This window comes from Spermophilus citellus (genome assembly GCF_964194105.1).
Source record: "Spermophilus citellus genome assembly, chromosome: 16".
Taxonomy (NCBI): domain Eukaryota; kingdom Metazoa; phylum Chordata; class Mammalia; order Rodentia; family Sciuridae; genus Spermophilus; species Spermophilus citellus.
This window is the reverse complement of record NC_138196.1, coordinates 74,927,467-74,947,527: the sequence shown is the minus strand read 5'-3', so window position 1 is coordinate 74,947,527 and position 20,061 is coordinate 74,927,467. Positions and strand designations below refer to the sequence as shown.

At 50.3% G+C, this 20,061-nt stretch overlaps 1 protein-coding gene across 1 annotated transcript; it reads right to left on the bottom strand.

Moving 5' to 3' along the window:
* Positions 1 to 287: 287 nt before the first annotated feature.
* RHOBTB2 (Rho related BTB domain containing 2) lies at positions 288 to 17,924 on the bottom strand. The gene is made up of 10 exons (XM_081268882.1): positions 17,320 to 17,924; positions 13,013 to 13,214; positions 12,302 to 12,405; positions 11,647 to 11,832; positions 9,726 to 10,744; positions 9,333 to 9,451; positions 7,116 to 7,266; positions 2,984 to 3,072; positions 2,216 to 2,321; positions 288 to 748 (listed from the first exon to the last, which is right to left on the bottom strand). The coding sequence occupies exons 2-10, from the start codon at positions 13,202 to 13,204 to the stop codon at positions 531 to 533; spliced, it is 2,184 nt and encodes a 727-aa protein (XP_081125008.1). The 5' UTR covers positions 13,205 to 13,214; positions 17,320 to 17,924; the 3' UTR covers positions 288 to 530.
* Positions 17,925 to 20,061: the final 2,137 nt, after the last annotated feature.

Sequence of the window (20,061 nt, the reverse complement as noted above, 5' to 3'; positions counted from 1 at the left end):
AGGATGTAGAAGCCTTGAGTTGAGCTCTGAAGGCTTAATTTCTACCCTGACTTCTCCAGTGAGGATCTGAGTAGGCTTCATGTGGAAATCCCACAAAACATTTGCAACCGTCTAGTCTGTTGGGAAGATGTGGCCCATGGAGCAGGACCCTGGCTGCTCTCTGGGAAGGGGGCTGCCTCCCCAGCCAGAGCAGAGACCCAGACACGCAGGCAAGCCCTTGTGCTGGGAGGCTTTCCCCTTGACTCTAGGGTTCTTGACCCCAAGGAGAAAACGCCAGAGCTCTTGGCTCTTCCCCTGCTTCCTGCCTCCCCGAAGGTGTCTCCTGTCTTGCCTTGGAACTGGGGACCCGCCAGCAGGGCCTGGCTCCTCTCTGGCTGAGCTATGTTGGCTGGTGAGAACAGCTCTGCCCTTAGGGTCCTGGTGAGGTGGGTCCCCTTGTCCCTGGTGGGTGGCGGGGGTGATGCAGAAGAGCAGAGGGACAAGGGCAAATGGGGACAACAGCAGCAGGGTCAGAAGAGGGTGGCAGCATCTCAGACCACAGCCGAGGATGACGATGGGGAGGATGAGTTGGCTGCAGAGGAGGACGGTGAGGAGGGACTGTTCCAGAACAGCCACCGCCTCTTGGGCTGCCGCTTCAGGTGCAGATAGTCCTCCTTCTCCCGCTCCTTCCGCGCCCTCTGATAGTGGTCCTCCTCCTTCAGGTACCACACCGGGGGCCACCGGTGCTTCTCGAAGTACTCTTGGTTTTCTAGAACAGAATGCATGGGGCTTGGTTAGGAGAACAGGGGCAAGAAGGTCCACCGTCCCTTGACCTGCCTCCAAGCCAGCACCAAGTATACCTTGACCTGTGGTCCAGGACCCCACGGTCTCCTGCACAGAGCCGCTGAAGGAGGTGAAAAGGGGAGATGTCACAGTCGGCCTGGGAAAGGCACTTCTGGGGAGGAGCCCAATCAGCCCACAGTAAGTGGAAAATATCATCAGCCGGAAATGTTCTTGATCCCCCTTCCCTACAGAGCACGACGCTTAGCAGCCCCGGGCACCACAGGATGGTGGTCATTTCCCTTCCCAGTTGCATGGCTGACTGGGAGCTGCAGTGGCTGCCACTGACCAGCATCGCAGCCAGGAAAAAGCCAAATTCAAAATGGAAAGCTGAGTTTCTATTCAATGTGCATTGCTTTCATACCACGGTCACTCATTAAAAAAAAAAAAAAGTAAGTCAGGGACCCCGTAAGTTGGGAAGAAAAACAGGAAAGACCAAGATGAGGGAGGAGGGGGAGGAGAACAGCCTCCGGCAGGAAGGGACTCTGCAAGGTTGAGGGGTGAGGGGGCCCTGCAGCCAAGGTTCTGGGGGGAATCAGGAGGAAGAGCAGCAGCAGGACACAGGTCAGACTGGAGGGAGGGGCGGCAGCAGGACACAGGTTATTCTGGAGGGTGTGGGAAACTGTGAAAGGAGTGGGATCCAGGGAGTGACTCCAGGCTTGAGAAAGAAAATGCCAGAATGGTTGTGACAAACGTGAAAACACAGGAGAGAACAGGGCTGGGGACTGGTCGGGTGCAGCGACAACCCTGCAGTGGGAAGAGGGTCAGAACCCAGTGGACGGAGCCTGGTGAAGACCCAGGAACGCTGAGTGGCAGACCCCTCAGGGAAGCCAGGCACTTCTCTCCCTGGAGCCCGTGGATTCTGGGTTGGGCTCTTAGACCTAAGAAAATCATTAAGAAGAAACAGAACTGCAGGAGACTGCAAGGGATGTTTAGATCTGGGTGGTCCACGCTGTGGATCGTGCCTGTTCCTAAGTTGGGAAATCAACTTAGTGGGTCATGTGTAGCATTTTTTGTTTTTTATATGCTTTTCTATGTGTATACTGGTCATGATATCAAACATAATTTTTATTGTGGTGTATATCCAAAAGAGTCTGAAAACTACCAACTCTGGTCCAATGACCTCTTCAAACCTTTGAGAAACAGAAGCCCAGAGAGGTAGAGTGAGGTCCTGAGTTCCCCACCCACTCCAGGACAGTGTTTTTCCCAGGGTCCTCTCTGCATGGCCAGAGACACCTCTGCAGGCTGCTCCCATGTCCAAGGTCAAGTGAGGCCCAAAGATCTCAGGCCTCCTTTGGGTTCCTGGGGATAAGTGTGAGCTGTGGACCCAAGCTGAGGGCGCTTCAACACAAATAGGGAGCAGCAGGTGCTGCTGGTGCTGGCTCTGGATGCTCACCTGGGGACATAGCCTTCATGTCTCGGGGGAACTTGCGGCACACGTTGTTGTAGTTGGTGCAGATATGGTGGAGACACCAGTCGGCCAACTGGTACGCACAGTGGAACTGTGGAGGGAACACAAGCGGGTCTGTCCTGAGATGCCACAGTCTCCTTCAGAGCTGCAGCACTGATGCAGTGTGGACCCCACCTCCAGAGGCGAGCCCACCTGGACTGGAGGAAGAGGATGCTTGACTTGATCAATTCCACCTCGCCACGGTCCTGCCCCTGGTGTCCACCCTACAGATATTCATGGCCCTAGGGGTGGCTTCCTACTGCATCTGCCCTCCCCGGCCCTTGCCTTATCAGCAGTGAAAGTCTGCACCGGGGTAGTCCTCCACCAAGACGGGCAACCCTGAGAGCAGACCTTGCGTTAGCTGAGCTCTGACGTCATAAGATAAACTTTGGTGGCTGAATTTCTGGCATTGTGGGGGCTAGCATGGGAGATTTTGCTTGCTTGTGTGGAATTAAGGAGGTGGGCGGTTAGTTTTAAAGAAAGAGTCCTCAATGACTGAGCCTGGATTCCCTCGATGCCCCGTGGCGGCCTAGTCCCTTCTTTCCGCGGCCAGCTTTCCTCTGTGGGTGTCTGGGAGTTCTCTAGCTTTTGTCATGGAGGATAAAATGAGGGCCACCCAATGAGAAGTCCAGTCTGACAACGGCTCCCTTCCTACCTACCACCCGCCCAGTCCCAGAGTTGAGACTGTGGTGGATTCTTCCCCTGCCACAATACCTGAGCCAGTTCCAAGAACACAAGGACGTCCCCATCGATGTCCACCATCATCTGAGTTGCTTCCATCAGCCCCGTCACTGTGTACTGCTCTGTGACACACACAGTCAGCAATCAGCTGAAGAGCCACACATAGGGACCTGCACTACTTACAGGGGCTTACTGCAGGGCAAAAAGAGATCAGGGCCAAGGGCAAGTCCCAACAGGCCAGGAAAGGCCACAGGTGACTTACATCCGCTCCCAGCAGGGGAAACTGGGATGAGGGCAAGACTTCTCGGTGGGGTGGGGGTGGGGTGACAGAGGATCTAAAATCACTAAGAGGATTTTTCAAACTATATATGTCCCACCACATAGTCTAATGTATACACGGTGAAATTCTCCAATAGAATTAGCCGCTGATACAGACAGGAAAGGAAGCATCATGTTTGTTGAAAACAGAAAAAGGCTGAGAACTTTGATTTAGAACTTTGATTTAGAACTTTGATTTAGCCAGGCTCAGTGCATGCCCATAATCCCAACAACTTTGGAGGCTGAGGCAGGAGGATCACAAGTTCAAGAAAAGCCTGGGCAACTTAGCAAGACCTTGTCTCAAATTAAATTTAAAAAGAACTGGAGATGTAACTCAATGATACAGCACCTGTTTATTATATGCGAGGCCCTGGGTTTGATCCCCAGCAACATACACATGCACACACACACATGCACACACACACATGCGCACACATACACACACACACAGATAAATACATTTCCCAACTCCATTCATGGAAAGGACCTGGAAACAATAACCACTCCTGTAGCAATGAGCATCCTCATGCACAGAAACACCATTTCTAACTAAAAGAAACCTGAACTTCTTAAAGAAATGGTTGTCCAGGTGCAGTGGCTCACACCTGTAATCCCAGAGGCTCAAAAGACAGAGGCAGGAAGGTTGTGAATTCAAAACCAGCCTCAGCAACTTAATGAGGCCTAAGCAACTCAGCAAGGCTCAAAGCAACTCAGTGAGACCCTGTCTCTAAATAAAATACAAAAAAGGGCCGGGGATGTGGTTCAGTGATTAAGGTTAAGTGGCCCTGGGTTTAATCCCTGGTACCCCCCCCCAAAAAAAAAAGAAGAGGAAATGGTTGGTCTGGGGCATGAACTATACAAGAGGACCCTACACTATCACTCCAGAAAGCAAGAAATCTCAGAGACTCTGAAGCCAACTCAAAGAGACTCCTACTGGCCAAAAATACATTATTTAAGCTTCAATAAGGATAATTGCAATGAATTAAAACCAATCAAGTGCATCCAAATCCAAAATTTCATAAGAATACTTTAAAACACTCAAATTAATTGGTCATTCTCTCAAGGAGGATCGGAAACAGATTATCTCAAAATTTAGGAAATAAAAAGGAAGAATCAAGAACCTGCCTGTCTTTCCTATATGAACTGTACACTAAGTAACCAAACAGTAGATGAGGGACAGTTTCTCTCCATTTAGAAGTCTTCCAAAAGATAAGGGAAGAAGGAATGAACACATTGGAATATTACTGTATTGCAACAATAACTTCATAGATCCAGGCAATGATACTCAGCGGCTACTAAGAGGACAAAAAGAGAGAAGAGACAATCTTTCCCTCTTCACGAAGAAAAACAACCTATTTTTATAAGGCTATAAAGCAGCCTTATAAAAATAAAATTATGTGGCTCATCTAGCCTCTAGGTTCAATTAGCAGTTTACAGGCAATATGATGGACAGAGGACTATGTTAAATTACACTATAAAAATGCAATCAGCAAAAATATAGATCTTGGAAAACTCTACAGGAACAAAAACCAGTGTTTGTTTGTTTTCTTTCAAAAAATAAATTTCAGAGGAAAAGAATTTTTTTAACGGACAAGGTACACATTGATTAAAGCTACTTAAAAGATATTTTTAAAAAAATCATGCTATAGTATCTAAGAAAGTGCACTTGAATAACCAAATTACAAAGGAGGGTAAAGAAGTGAGTTCATAGAAAAGTCCCATAAAAAACAGTGTGGGTTCTTCTGGGGAGGAGGGGGGGACCTGTGATGGGGCAGGACAGGTGGACACTTTTTGTGTGGCTGGTTCCAGCCCCTGACAGGCATCATGATTAGAAAGACATTCTGCTTTATAATAATTCATTACAATGAACATAAAAAAAAAGAACATAAGATAAATTTTGTGTAACTAATGTCTTAATAAATGAAAAAGAAGGGGGCATAAGTTGACTTAAAAGTTATGAAGTGGTAAAATACTATGAACATATGCTTCATGAAGCTTATATATTTGTCTTATATTTGACAACAAGTTTTATATAAAAAAACTTCACAGAATATCTCACAAAACTTAGAGCATCACCAATAATACAAAATTCTGAATTCTGCATCTCCCAATAATCCTTAACAAGGTAGATGTATACATTTTTGTATCTGTGTTCTTGTGTGTATGGAACATTTCCAGAGAAAAGCTTTTCAATGGCATCATGAGGTTCCAGGCAGTTCGTGGTTTAACATTTTTTTAAATTATGTATTTATTCTAACTTGTTATATTTGACAGCAGAACACAATTCAATTCATATTACACACATAGAGCACAATTTTTCCTGTCTCTGGTTGTACCAGTTTAACATTTTCAATGGCTGCCATGGGAAAATCACCGATGTGGGCTTAACCAAGGGTAGGTACTTCTTTGACTCGCTTTCAATTGACTGCCCTAATGAAATTAAATTATAGAAATATCTTTCTATAGTTTATTTTTCCTTGAGGTCATTTCTTTGGAGATCGTCTTTTAAAAGTAGAATTTTACCACATCCCAGAATTTGGAATTTTAGGTGCTCTGGGAAGACCACACTGTTTTTCATGGGCGGCAGTGAATGACATACTGTTGTGGCTGTAATCTTGGGACACCTTTCTTACTCCCTACTCTAAAGTCCCTTCTGCCCCCAGCTGGGGCCCCTGGGCCCCACTGCAAGATTAGCTCTTAATACTCTGATTTTTGATCCATGATTTCTGCCTTCTTCCTCTGATCAAGCTGTACATTATCACTCCTTTCTTGTCATGGGATTGCTTTTTTTCTCCTGTCTGTGCCCCAATCTTGATCACCCTCCCACAGTTCCAGTAGTTCTGACACTGGCCGTTTCTTGCCTGAAGCCCAGCTCAATATCTGAGGGTATTGTCTCTGGCCCTCATGACCTGCGCAGGAATATTAAACTTGACCTCAACGCCAGCACTGCGGTTTAACATTTTTTTAAATTATGTATTTATTCTATTATGTATTTATTCCTCCAATCCAACAACACACAGATACCAACTCCAATATCAGCAGAAGCTGTCTATCCTGGGTCTTTGGCCCCAGACTCCCTTCACTCCAATAGCACCTTTTATCTCCCTCAGACCCTTGACCCAGGCTGCCCACTACTCAACCTCCCAAAGCCCAGTTCTCTCCCCAACACAGCTCTGGGATGGGCCCATTCTAAATGTTGAGCTCTGGCTCTCATAGTCTTTTTTATTTTGGGTGCCAGTGATTGAACCCAGGAGTGCTTAACCACTGAGCCCCAGCCCCAGCCCCTTTTTTATATATTATGTAGACACAGGGCCTTGCTAAATTGCTGAGGCTGGCCTTGAACTCACGATCCAAACTGCTGGGATTATAGGCGTGGGCCACCACACCCAGCTCTCTCAGTCTTTTTAAGGAATTAGGTCAACACTTGTTTTCTGTTTCTGGAAGAAGGAAGGAAAAGTGAAGTTGAAGGTCAAGGAAGAGGAGAAAAAAGAAAATAAGAAGAAAGGGAAGGAGGAAGCAGATAAGAAGGAAAAGCACAGGTGGAGCCTGTTCTATGCTTTATCAACCTTAGGCTGCTTGAGTGAAGCCAAGCTAAGAACGTGACGCACTGTCACATGCTGGAGACCTCTGGGCCGAGCTCTGAGGTGACCCTATGGAACATGTGTCTCACACACTTCCTCTCCTCTACACCCTCATCCGGAACTCTACCACCGGCAGGTTTCATTCGAGGGAGCTTCTTCCCTTGGCACTTCAGCCTGTCCCCAGGGGGAAAGAGAGGACAGAAGACACATCATCCCCAGGGTCTTCTTGGCCTCACCCCAGGTCCCTTAGCGCTCCAGTTAGTTACCTGTGAGGGCAACCAGGTGCGGCAGGCAGAGGCGGTTGGCCAGGATGATGAGCTTCATGTCGTCCAGGTCCGGACTGGAGGTGAACATGCCCGTGTAGAGGTACTCCAGCACCGCCCTCATGCAGCTCTTGCTCGTGTAAGGGAACACCACCTGGGGGAAGGAGGGGGACAGGGACAATGAGGCCTCGTACACGGAAAGAGTAGCTCAGTCCTGAGAAGCCAAGAAGCCCTGGTCCACAGGGCTGGTCTTCCGGGGGCAAGAAGCCTTCTCTGTGCTATACTTACACATGCTTAGGAGACCACGGCCCCAAAAGGTCTGGGCCCACAGCAGTGACTGGTGCTGGTCCCCAGTTTGCTGAGAGCATCAGTGAATGGACATCTCTTAAAGAGACTTAGATTCTCAGTGGCATCCTTCTGAAACCACACTGGCTTAGAAGATGCTGGAAGGAGTCATTTCAGTCAACTACACTCCACCCTCCACATGCCCGCAGGGGGCTGTCCAAGTGGGATACAGAATGAGCAAAGGGAACACCAGCTGATTTCCCTGGCTGCTCAAAGCTCCTGCTTTGGGCCTCCGGGATCTCTTCAGAGAAGCACTGCAACAAAAACTGCTTTCTCATCAGATGCGAGTCTGGGCACACTGGGAATTGGACAGAGCTTTAAAGCTGGTGTCTATAGTACTGAGTAGTGCCCAGGGCAGGTGGGCCCCTGGGGCTTCAGCGAATCCTTGGCCCACACTTTGCACATCCTAACCCTACTCCCACTTCGCAGTGGCTCACATCTCAGCCCTCCACTTAGCCTCATAAGTGCATGGTTTCCCGGAAATCTTTGGAAGCTCATATTCTGGACTGCAGGATGTGATGCTGAATTGCTCTTCGTTCAGTTTTTCCTTCAAGTACTTGGTGAGCACTTGCTAAGAGACAGGCCTGGGGTGGGGGCGGGGTAGCTGGCAGAAGTCAAAGACCTAGTCCCTGCACTCAAAAGCGATTTCACACCAGCTGGGAACTGCAAGGAGAGGGTCTTTTAAAAATGCCTCTGTACAAAATGGAAGCTTATTAACCACAAGGTGAAGTGAGGGTATTATTGTTCTGGGACTCAGAGGTGATGGGGAGCATGAAGGGCTGAGGCCTGGGCCACTCAGCTTGGCCAGGAAGATGAAAAATAGACAGCAGACTCGGAGCAATTCTAAGGACACCTGCATAGACCCTTTCTACCTCCAGCTTCCAGTCCAGTGCTTGGGAAGGAAGAAGAATCTGAAAAGAACAGGTGGAGAGGGGAGCCTTTCTATAATCCGAAAAGAACAGGTAGAGAGGTGTTTTGATGTTTTGACATTTAGAAGTTTGCTGGCCCAGGCAAGCCTGTGCCTCCCAAGATGAACCAATTCCTAGAGACAGTAAAGAAGTTGCTGGCAAGCGTGTCTTTTTATTATATCACAGACCACCCAATCCAGAGCCCATACCCCACCACCTCCTCTGCCCAGGGCCCTCACACTCCAGGCCTCATTCCTCTGTCCAAATCACCCCAGAACCAGGCACTAGACAGCTAGGACATTTCCCCCTGCCCCTGAGCCAGTGGACTTGTTCAAGTTAACAAACCTAAATCTGCTTAACCTGCTTCAACTATTCCTTCCCACAGAAACCCTCCACTTCCTGACCACCCTGGTGCTTCCAGGGCTGATCCCCTGGTGTGCATGGTCCTCCCTGCACTGGTATCTGTGAGTAACAGATTAGCTCTTCAATGGCAGTCTCTCCTGATCTGTTGATCTCACCAGAGCTCAATAAAAATAAAACCTACCTTTGAAGACACCAGTGACTTCAGTTTGGAACACATTGATTTTTTTTTTTCTACTTGTTTCATGTGTCCCAGGGAGGCAACAGAGTGAAGTGTAAAGAGCCAGTCCTGAACCGTCCTTTCTACTCACAAGTGTGTGCAAGTCACACACTTCCTAGGGCCACACATTTGATGCAGGAATGCTGCTCAATGTGAAGATAATGTATGGAAATGCTTTCCAAGATATTATGACGTTACTGTAAATCCCTCTCCTGGAACATTGCAAATCCTTGGCTACAGCAACCATCTCATAAAACTTCTCTTGGGCTCATCACTCTGTGCTTAGCACAGTAAATGCTAAAGAAAATACCATGAACTCCTGGTGCCTCCTAGGCAAATGGCACCTATGTCTCCCTCCTTCCCTCCCTTTCCCATCCTCAGCCTCACCTCCCTGGTGGAACTCTCCACAAACGGCCCCCCAAACATGGCAGCCATCCAGTCACAGCTGGAAATCAACAGGGGCTTGTGGGCACTGATGGTGCCATCATCCAGGATGAAGGTCACATCTGTTGGGGAGAAGAGACAACACAAAAGAAAACAGTGTGAATGTGAGATAACCAACCCCCAATCGGTAGTCACTGATCCCCAGCTATCCAATTTCTTTCTGAAGCTACAAGACAGGAGAACTAACAACCAAACTTTCATCTTTAAGAGCAGGGTAGCCCCTTCTCCAGGGCATCAGGCTCTGAAACCAAATCAGAATGTTAAAGGAACTAACCCAGACACCCCTCAGAAAGCTGTCAGAATGTAGAGCTCCTGCCTTCTAAGCATGATCCATACCTGAAAAGGTGCCTTTGGCCAAGCACTCCTTAATTCGGTTGGTGCGGCGAACATGGAAGGCCTTGGTGATCTCCTGGTTCATGAAGGCCTCATTGTTGAGGATGTTGGCCACCATCATGCGCAGATCGAAGACCTCCAGCAGCTCAGCAATGTGGGCAATGTGCATGAGGTCCCGCTCGTTCTCACCCAGCTCCCCAGTGTATAGGTACTTGAGAACTGCTCGGAAGGGCCCTGGCTGGATGGAGTTGTCCATCTTCACCACCACCATCAGCCGGGATTTGTATGTCAGAGGATCCTCTGCCATCTCTTCCTGGATGCTCACAAAAGCTCGGCTCCAGGAAGATAGCACACGACCCCTGCCAGGCAGGTACCCTGTTCCATTGCCCCTTAAGATCCCATCACTGGTTGAAGCCCGCAGGCCAGCAGGACCGGAGCCCCCAGCCTCATCCACGCTCTCACACACATCAAAGCTGGCTGCCCGAAGCAGAAAGTCCCGCCCTTGGTGGTGGTGGTGATGGTGGTGGTGTTGATCAGGGTGGCCCCGGTGGTCCTCTGGGCGGGCCCCCCCTGGCCCCGAGGGGCCCCCCAGCTCCCCCTCACTCAGGTCCATGAGAAACAGGTCGTAGAACTTAGAGGAGGAGGTGGAGAGGTAGATCTTGTGGGCAAAGATGCGCACCCGCTCCTGCAGCACCAGGATGACGTCCGCGCAGAGCGGGTCCTCCAGGAGGTGGGCGGGGCACTCCTCACTGCTGGAGGGGGGGTCGGGCACCACAATGATGGGGGGCGGGGGCTTGGGGGGCAGGAAGGGTGCCTGCAGCAGAGGCCGCTGCACATTGCGGAGGTGGGACTTCCAGAACTGCAGGTGGCGGCGGGAGATGAGCGCAGCACGAATGGCATTGTCAAAGACGTCCTTGATGCCAAACTGAGCCACCACGCTGGTCTCATAATAAGGGATGCCCAGCTCCTTAGCCACCTCCCGGCCTTTCTCCGGAGGAAGGATCTCATTGGGCTTGATGGGCCTGGCATTTTCAAGAGGAGAAACCAAGCATGTTAGTGGTGGAGGGAGCCTGTCTATTGTTCCCCAGGCTGGAGGGACTCTGCTCAGGGTCCATTTCATTGGTCCCTCTCCTGCCCTGCTCTTTTTTCTCTGTCTGGCCAAATTCCTATTAGGTCTTTCAGATCCACCTTCAATCCCTTGGTCTTCTAGGAAGCCTTCTGTATCTATGCCAACCCTCAGAGACCTCTATAGATCAAAGTTGTGATAATATCAACTCCCTGCCAATTAACGTGCAATGTTTCACACCGTTATTTAACCTGTTTATATATAGTCATCCCCAGTATCCAAGGGAGATTGGTTCTAGGATCCCATTTGGACACCAAAATCCATGAAAGCTCAAGTCCCTTATATAAAATGTGGTGATAGTTATATATAACCTATACACACGTCCCCTATACTTGTCATCTCTAGATTACTTATAATACCTAGTACTATGTAAATGCTGTGTAAATAGTTGTTATAATGCTTTGTGAGAAAATAATGACAAAGAAATAAACAGCACATGTTCAATACAGATGCAATTTGGTGGTGGTGTGGGCAGGTATTTTCCATTCACAGTTAGTTGAATCCACACATGTGGAACCCATGGATACAGAGGGCCAGCTATATTATCTCCAATAAAATTATAAGTTCTTTTCATGAAAATATTCCCTTCTGTCTTTCCTCACAGTGCTTAGCGTAGTGCTGTTCACACAGTAGGTGTGCAATAAACACTCGGATTGATGGATAAGCGCACATGTGGCTCTGACATGAGCTTCCTCTGGATGCAGGGAGAGGTAAGGCTCTATAGGATTCCCTCAGGGAGCTAGGGTGATGTGTGCACCCTCTGTGCCGCTTCCTCTCCTCAGGCAACAGCACCCCTACCTGGCCAAGGGCCTCCTGGCCCTGTTGACAGCCTCCAGGTCGGCATAGCGCAGGTCCAGCTGGCAACCCACCAGGATGACAGGTGCTCGGGGGCAGAAGTGCTTAATTTCTGGGTACCACATGGTCTTGACATGGTGGAGGGAATTCGGGTTGGCAATGGAGAAGCACAAAACCACCACATCTGATCTGAGGGTGGGACAGAGAGGTTATTGACAGAGAGAGCTGGCAGGGGGTTACCTGCTCCCAGAGTGAGAGAAACGTGTGCCCGTCTCCATGCCCTACACGGTGGCTCCACACCTGGCTTATGAACCTGTTCCTATGATCTTCCACACAATGCATAATAATAGTACCTTCAATTATGTAGCATTTTAGAGCTTGAAGACTAATTTGGCCTCACACCTATTTTTTGAGTTAGAAATTACCATTTTACCATCTCACAGTGAGAAAAATCATTTCAAAGCTAGTAGGTGGCAGAGCTGGGACTGAAATCAGGCCTCTGGACTCCAAGCCCAGGCTGTCCCCATCCCTGGGAGTGTCTTCCATGCTGTTTCTCTGCTCCTTCCTCCCAGTTTCAACAGCAGAGTTGCTTAGTTCTCTGGGAAAGCAGGAAAATCCTCCCACTTGGCTCTCTACAGGCAGCCCAGGGCTCCCCTACCTCCCATAAGCAAAGCGGCGATCTTTATGGTGGTCTCCAAAGGTGTCCCAGAGGCGCAAGGAGACGCTGACGTCATCTACCACATCTCGGGAGCGTTCCAGCACCTGGAGGGGAGAGGGGAGACAGTTCTCAGGGTAGGTGCCAACTAATCCTGATATTCTCTGGCATCACGAGGGGTGGAAGGACAGAGCTGGTACCCCCTACTATGTGCCTTGCACAACATGCTCCTCCAAGTAAAATCTCTGAAGACTCAATAACTGCACATGTTCAATACATGGAAGCCTCCAAGCCACACAGAAGCAAAAGAGACCCTAAGAGGGCAGAATTATGAATACAGAAGGGAGACCCTCCTTTGGTTCCCAGCTTTCCTTGCAATGGTATATTCATGAGCCCCTGATCTTCCCAACCCAGTTCTCACCTCTCCCAAGCCTCAGTTCTAGGATTCCCCAGTATGTAGCGCTGTGATTGCACGAGACGTGGTACTCGGCCGAAGCTGGGGTCCTAGGCTCCAGCTCAGCCACTAAGAACACAAATGGTCAAAGACCCCTCCCTCAGGCTGGGCTCCCCTCAGCCCCCTCCCCAGGGGCTCCTTCTGCTCCAGCCCCCTCCCTGTCCCACCCCAGGGGGCTCCTGTGAGCTCCAGGGACACCAAGCCACAACTTAGGAAGATGCATGGTGTGAACCCCCAGCCAAATGGCATTGTAGCCTTACCTCCTGGCAAACACGATACTGGTCGATGGCCCACACTGTGGGCACATGGGTGGCAAGCAGCTGGTATTGAGTGAGGGTGGCATTGCAAGCCCGGGCACAGATGAGCCTGGTCTTGCCCACGGCGTTGTCCCCCACCACCACGCACTTGATGGTCTCTACGTTTGGTCTTTCATAATCCATGTCAGAATCCATTAATTGGGACCTGAGAAGCAGGAAAGGAGTAGTCAGGACAGGCTGGCACACCAGTCCTCGGAGGACCAGGGCCAGTGCATACAGCCCTCCTCGGCTGGAGCTGTCCCGGTGTGGAGCACTGGCACTGATGAAGGAGAGGGGAGTGGGCAACTTTCCGGGAGGTAGCACTGCAGGGACCTGAGGAGAGAGGAACCCATTCAGGCTGAGAGGGGCAGTGCCAAGATGACCACCTGTCTCCTTCCAGTCTCCACTATCCTCTAGCTGGGCTTCTGGATAGAGAAGGCCTGTGAGAGATCCCAAGGTGGAGCCAACCCAGGGCCTGTCTTGTCCCCACTCCCCCAGAGAGAGGAGCGTCTGCCTGGGAGCTCACTCCTCCCCTTCTCTTCTCCTCCTCCTTCTCCCAGGCTGTGGCAGCAACAGAACAAACAGCTGAGAGAAGCAGAGTTGGGTCCAGGTCCCCACCCCTTCCCAGCATGCCGTAGGGCAGGGCCACTTAAAAATTTAATGGACTTATCAGGGCTGGGAGGCAGCTCTCTCCTGGTCTTTCCTCTTTCCCCTGGTTTTCTGTGGTGGTGGATTTCTAATCCCAGCCTGCTCGCGTGCATCTTCCAACCCTAGCCCCTTTATGGAGATGCGAGAGTTTTTTCCTGTCAGCCTCTTTGGGTAAGGAAGGCTTCTAGATGCATCTGCCTAGACCTGTAGGCCTCCACTCCTCTACTTGGGGTCCAGCATGTTGCCCATGTGTCTCCCTCAGCTGAGGGCCTGGCTTTGAGAGGGAGTAACCATGGCCCCAAACGATGGACTCCATGGCCCGTGGGCATTCCATCCCCTCTCTGGGCTGCCCCCAACATCCCACATCCTGCCCCAGACAGGGTAGATCTGCCTTCTCAGTGCTTCCCATTCCTAAGGAGAAGGTTCTCAAGCTGAAAGACTCAGACTGATGGCCCCCCTAGAGAAACCCACTTTATGTCCATGAGGGGAAGGGGCTGCTGGAGGAAGCAGAGGTCAGACTTTCAGTCTGAATCTCTGTGTAAATGCCTGCCTCAGTTTCCTTCAGTGTTAGGTAGACAGGAAGAAGCAGGACCCGGCCTGAGAGGAATGGCATAGTGAACAAACAGAAGACCCTTCTGTACGCAAAATGTCATGTCAGTGTTTTAAAAGCTGTTACTAGGAGCTGGAAGGGCTTTGAATGGCAGCCTCCCTCGATGATGGCACCACCCTCCTAGAAGGGTTGAGCAGAGAAGGGGCAGGGTGGGCACTATGAGGAAGCTTGATTTCTCGGGGCTCATTGGCCGGCCCTGGCTCACATTCCCTGTGGGCAGAAAAAGTCATCTGGGGGGTAGAACAACATGGAATAATCCTCCCCAGGCTTCGAGAGGCCAGGCTCAGAGGAGTCCTGGAGGCTGCCCAGGCGCCTCGCCGCTGAGCCATCTAGCCTGCAAGCCAGGCCACCAGCAGCAGCAGAGAGCTCCATTCCTGCCGGGCTGTAACTGGATGCCAGCATGCAGGAATGCAGAACCGAAATATCCAAGTAACGATGGCAACTGGGATTTGCGCGAGTGGATGCAGCTCAGCAACCTAAGCAAAAAGTGCAGCAAGGACTTTTCAATGAGACAGCCTCCTCCTCCTCCTCCTCGGAATTTTACAGGATCTGGACCCTGAATCAACAAGGGGTCTCCATGTAGCTCCCTCCCAGTCTCCAGGGAAACTGTCTGCATCACTCCTCCTTCCTCATCCTCCCCCTGTAGGCCCATTATTCTAACCACCAGCTTCCTCCTCCCTCTTCTCTCTTCAGCTGAGGTTGGGAACCCCACTTTGACAGTTCCTGGTCTCAAGTCAGACAATTAGGGGATGTGTGGGCACCAGGAGGAGTCATCTGGGTGTGGTTTCTGTTTATCAAGTGAATAACAGAAAACATAGAATCCCTACTACAAATTATGTACAGCTGCCCTAAGCTAAAGATAAAAAACCTGCTGGCCAACAGAATTTCTTTCTGAAGTTTAGATTCTAGCAGCATGAAGTCCGGAGGCAGAAGTGGATGGGAAGAGGCATGCAGGAGCACCTGGTTCTTATATTCATGAACATCTTGATAGTGGGGATGACACCAGGACCCCAGCAAAGCAGTGTTCATCCAAGTTCAGCTACTTTCTGATTAAAACACTCAAGCACACCTTATGCCACCTCTAGGGTTAAGTAGGGGACAGCCAACCAACAAGTAGCAGAGTGACAAATACTGGGCCCTGAGTTTAGACACCATGCTTCCTAGATTGCCACCCAGGCTGAACACTCCTTCCCCACCCACTCCCAACTGCCCCTTCAACCTTTCCCTCTATGTCCTTGCACTACCTCCCAGTTGTTATCAGCCTCATCATGCCGCTCCTGTCCCAACTGCCTGACCAGCAAACCTCATGGGCTTATCTAGGAAAGAACAGGTAGTTTCACTTTTGTGGACATCAGTCTCTCCCTCCAGAAAATGGGTATGAGAGTGTGGGAAGAAAGTCTCCCGAATTTTGATTAATTTGTGCCAAGAGAACCTGGGTGAAAGGAGGTATTTGGCTTCTTATGTAATATAGTATTATATAATGCTAGATTGCATATCTATATATGTAATTATATCCATCTTTAAGATACAGACTGGCCCAGTTAAGCCAGCAGAACTCTTGGTCTAATCAGGCCTGCCTTACACAAGGAGTTGGTTCTGGATATAGTGTGCTAACGGTAATATAATTTTTGCTCTAGAACATGGCTAGTTTTCTGGATCATTGCTGATGCAGGGTGATACAACCCACTAGTGAGCTTCTCAACTTTGCCTTCCCTCTGGCACACTCTCCTCCAATGACTCTAGACTTTTCCTCATAATTGCCTCATCCCCTCCTGAGCCTCCTGACTACCTTCCATTAACTATGGTTCCCTTGCCACTCTGCCTTGTGTATCACAACTCCCCATTTACTTCTCTCCCATGACAATCCCAAAGTCACTGATATATGCTCCCCCAACTTTTGTCCCATGATCACTGCCCCCCTCTCCAAAAACAGCCTCCTACCCAGCTGTTCTCCCAGTCCTTTATACTCAGCCCAGACTAGAGCCAAAGGTGTGCTCAGATTAGCTACAAACCTCATGGGCTCCCATTCCCACCCCCACACCCCTACACACACTCTTTGCAGAGCTCAGAAAAGGCCCCCTTTCCCTCCCACAGCTGATAGGAGGTTTGTTCATCTGTGGCTGCCCTAGTCTGGTTGCCAAGGCAACGACAGAATCTCCCTGGGAGCCTGGCTTGTCTCCTAGCAACCAATATCCCACATCCTGCATCTTACAAAACGTGAAAGAGAAGGAAAACCCTGAAAATGAAGGTAAAAATCAAAGAAGATGGATAGGAAGGGAGTATCTGGAGAAGAGCAAGCAGAGGGTGGATTAAAGGAACTCCCACGGGGGTCGCTGACTTTTAATAAGGGGAAGGCTGAAGGATGGATTCCTCCGGTGCAGACCCAATGGAAAGCAAGGCCCCAAGGGATCTTGCATGGTCATTTAACAAAAAATGCAAGCTTAAACACACGGCAAGCCTTCTGAAGCCTAGAATGTGGAAACATTAACAACGCTAAAGATTATCCACCAGTAGTTTGCCAGAACTCAGTTGCACACACTGCAATGGAGTTGAGAGCTTAAGCATCTCCACAACCGCAGGCAAATACCCAAATTTCACTGTTTTGTTTTTGTTTTTTTGTTTTTGTTTTTTTTTTTTTTTTTTTTTTGCTTTTTTTTTTTTTAACAGAAACACGTCGGCCACTCTGGGCTTCCTTCTCCCCACCCCACCCCCACCCCTTACACGCTACTCTGCACACACACAATATAATTTTATATATATATATAGAAAGGGGAGGGACACGCCACGCCAAAACAAGTCATCTTCCTTCCCCTAAAAACACCGGAAAAGGTTAGTTTTTCGCCCCTCAGAACCCAGCAGCCCAAGCAAGAGCCCAGGGAAGAGCGAGCCCAGGGGAAGGTAGGAGGGCGCAGGCAGGGCCGGAGAGGGCGCAGGAGGCAGCAGGAGGGCGAGGCGGCGCGTTTGCTGAGGCTGCTTGCAACCCGGCCATAATAGAAATTAATCATTTACTTACACCACTACATGTGACGGGGTAATTTCTAGTGTAAGGAACACATCTCTTCCTGCTAAGCACGTTCATTTTAGTGAAATGTCTGGGGTCACTCCGCGCATACAAGTTAGGACGACGCCGGCGCCGCCGCGCTGCTGCTGGGCTGCAGGCTCCGGGCCCCGCTCGCGTTCGATCAGAAACTCTGACAGAGCAGCCCAGGCCGGACCGCCGGCCGCGAGCGGCCGCGCGCGCTGCACTGCAGCCACTGCTTCTTCCGGATCAGCATCTCCCTGCGCCCCGGGCGCCCAATGTCATGGAGGCGCGCAGAACCGGGCTGCGCGCGGCCGTTCCAAGCTGGGGCGGCCGGGCCGCTCAGCCACCGCCTGGGCTCGACTGCGGAGGCTGCTGACAGTGCGCTGGAGTGGAGGGAGCTGGGCGAGGCCGCCGCCGCCGCTACGCGCCGGGGCCCGCGGCTCCGGCGCTGCCGCTGAGACACCTAGCGCTGCAGTCCCGGGGACCGCTCGCGACCTCCTTTTTTCATTCACAAAAAAGGAAAGAAAAAAAAACGGGAAAAGCAAAAAAGGGAGAAGAGGGGGAGGAAAAAATCGCACCCAGGAACGGCTGCTGAGACAAGGACCGCCCACCGCGGCGCACGGTTGGTGGAAAGGGGGCGTGGGCGTGGAAGGGGCGTGGAAAGACAGGGATTGGGCGCTCAGGGGCTCCGCCTTGGTCCCGCCCCTCAGCGCCGCGCTCGCCTTCCGCCCCCTCTCCTCTCCCCAGGGTAGCCACGCTAGGGTCTCGGCTCACCCTTGGATGTGGGCTGTGTCTCTCCACCTCACTGGACTCCCACAGGGTTTTCTTCCCCCGCACCCCACCCCCTCACCCCCACCCTGGAGACGTCTTAGGTCTCCCTGAGGGAATGAGAGTGTAAAGCGAGCGTTTTCCTTGTCCTTCCCCTTAAACCCAGGACTTCACCACTTGCCCACTGGCGGACAACTGCGTTTCCAAACAAGTTCTGTGCTGAGTTTTCCCGGCACTTGAGGGCCTTCCTCTCTCCACCACCACTGCAGCTATAGCCTGTGCCTCTGATGGCCATGGCCCATAGTGAGTTTCTGGGTTGGGTACCTGTACCTCTTTACCAGTCCTCCACCTAGTCCTTCTTCACCAGTCTCCATCTGATCCTTTTGCGATCACAAGTATCTTCTGACCTCCAAAAAATGCCAGCAAAACAAGTATCTTCTGACCTCCAAAAAATGCCAGAAATAGTGCCTAAGTTGGACTTTCTCTTGATTTACTTCTCTGTAAAAATAGAGTGATTCTAACAACATCTATCATGAGTGACTGATCATCAGAAAGAAGCCTCCATACTCAAGGCTGGTTTTGTTATGATGATCTTGCTGCGAGTAACTACAGAAGTCAACTCTTGTCATTTGCCTCTGGATAGTTTTTAAAGCCCAGACTGGCATGCCTCCCGCCTCATCCCCCTCCATCATACTTCAATTTGTGCTCTTGAGAGTGCAAACCTACTTTAATATTAGTTTATACAAACTATGGTTAGGAAGAGAAATTTACTGCCAAAAAAACCTGAAGTTTGTATTGTCTGAAGCCTGCTCCTCATCTGTTAATGCATATAATCAGAAGGTACCCATGAAGGTGTCCATGACATATTTACTCTAGCCTGTTCATTGTAAAGCAGGTATTCATTTGCTGAATTCCCCTACGTCCTTAATCTACTCAGAACTGGAGAAAAGGTTGACAGTGACTGAGAGCACTACTTCACACTTCTGGTTAGGACTCACCCTCCATAAATCAAAAAATATTACTTCAAATCCATGTCTATGAAAGAAACTAGATGGTGCTCAGTTATGTTCTTCCCCACACATTTGGGATGGAAAAGCTTCTCCTCTTTCTCTATGTGCCAAAGAGTGATCACACCAAAGAAAAGCACAGTATGAGATTGCTCAGGGTTTCCACAGCATCCTCGGTCTCCCACTTTTACTATGTTCCCTGTTCTCAGCTCCAGAGAGCTACCTGGGCACTACCTGGACCCTCAACTCCATCCTTCCTACTGTTCAAGACAACCTTACAGCAGATCCAGGGTCAAGGATCTGTTACCATGCTCTCAGTGTCTTTACCCATCCCTTCAATGCCAGACTCTGGGAAACAGGGCCACTACCTAAGGCTGGTTTCCTCACCAGCATACAAGGAGTGGCCCACTCCATGCCCCTTCCTGTCCCCGGCTCTCATCAGTAGCCATCACAACACAGGTAGCCAGCCTCTCACCTGGGCCTGCCACCCCAGCCCTGAGAGTCTGCTTTTCTTTCTGCAGGTTACTTCTCAAGGCAGGCTTGGGTGGGAATTTTCCCAAGTAAGTTTCCTGGACATTCATACTCTCTCTATCTCTCTGCCTCTCCTGCTCTCCTCTCTTTCTCTCTCTCTTTCTCTCTCTCTCTCTCTCTGTCTCTCTCTCTCTCTCTCTCTCTCTCTCTCACACACACACACACACACACACCAGCCCTCCCTGCCCATTTGTTGCAGCATGGAGCCATTTATTCTGCCACACCACCAGCTAGCTGGGCCCTTACTGGTGAGCCTGTGCGTGGCCGTGGGTGGCCTGGCCTACTTGCTCTGGGGGCAATGCCTTACTGCAGCTGAGGGATTCCTGGCAGCTGGAAGGCAAATTTGATTCCAGAGCTTCTTGCCCCCACCAAACATCTCTTCCTTCACCAAAGCCATCTATGATTTATCCCCTCCCAGTGACATAAA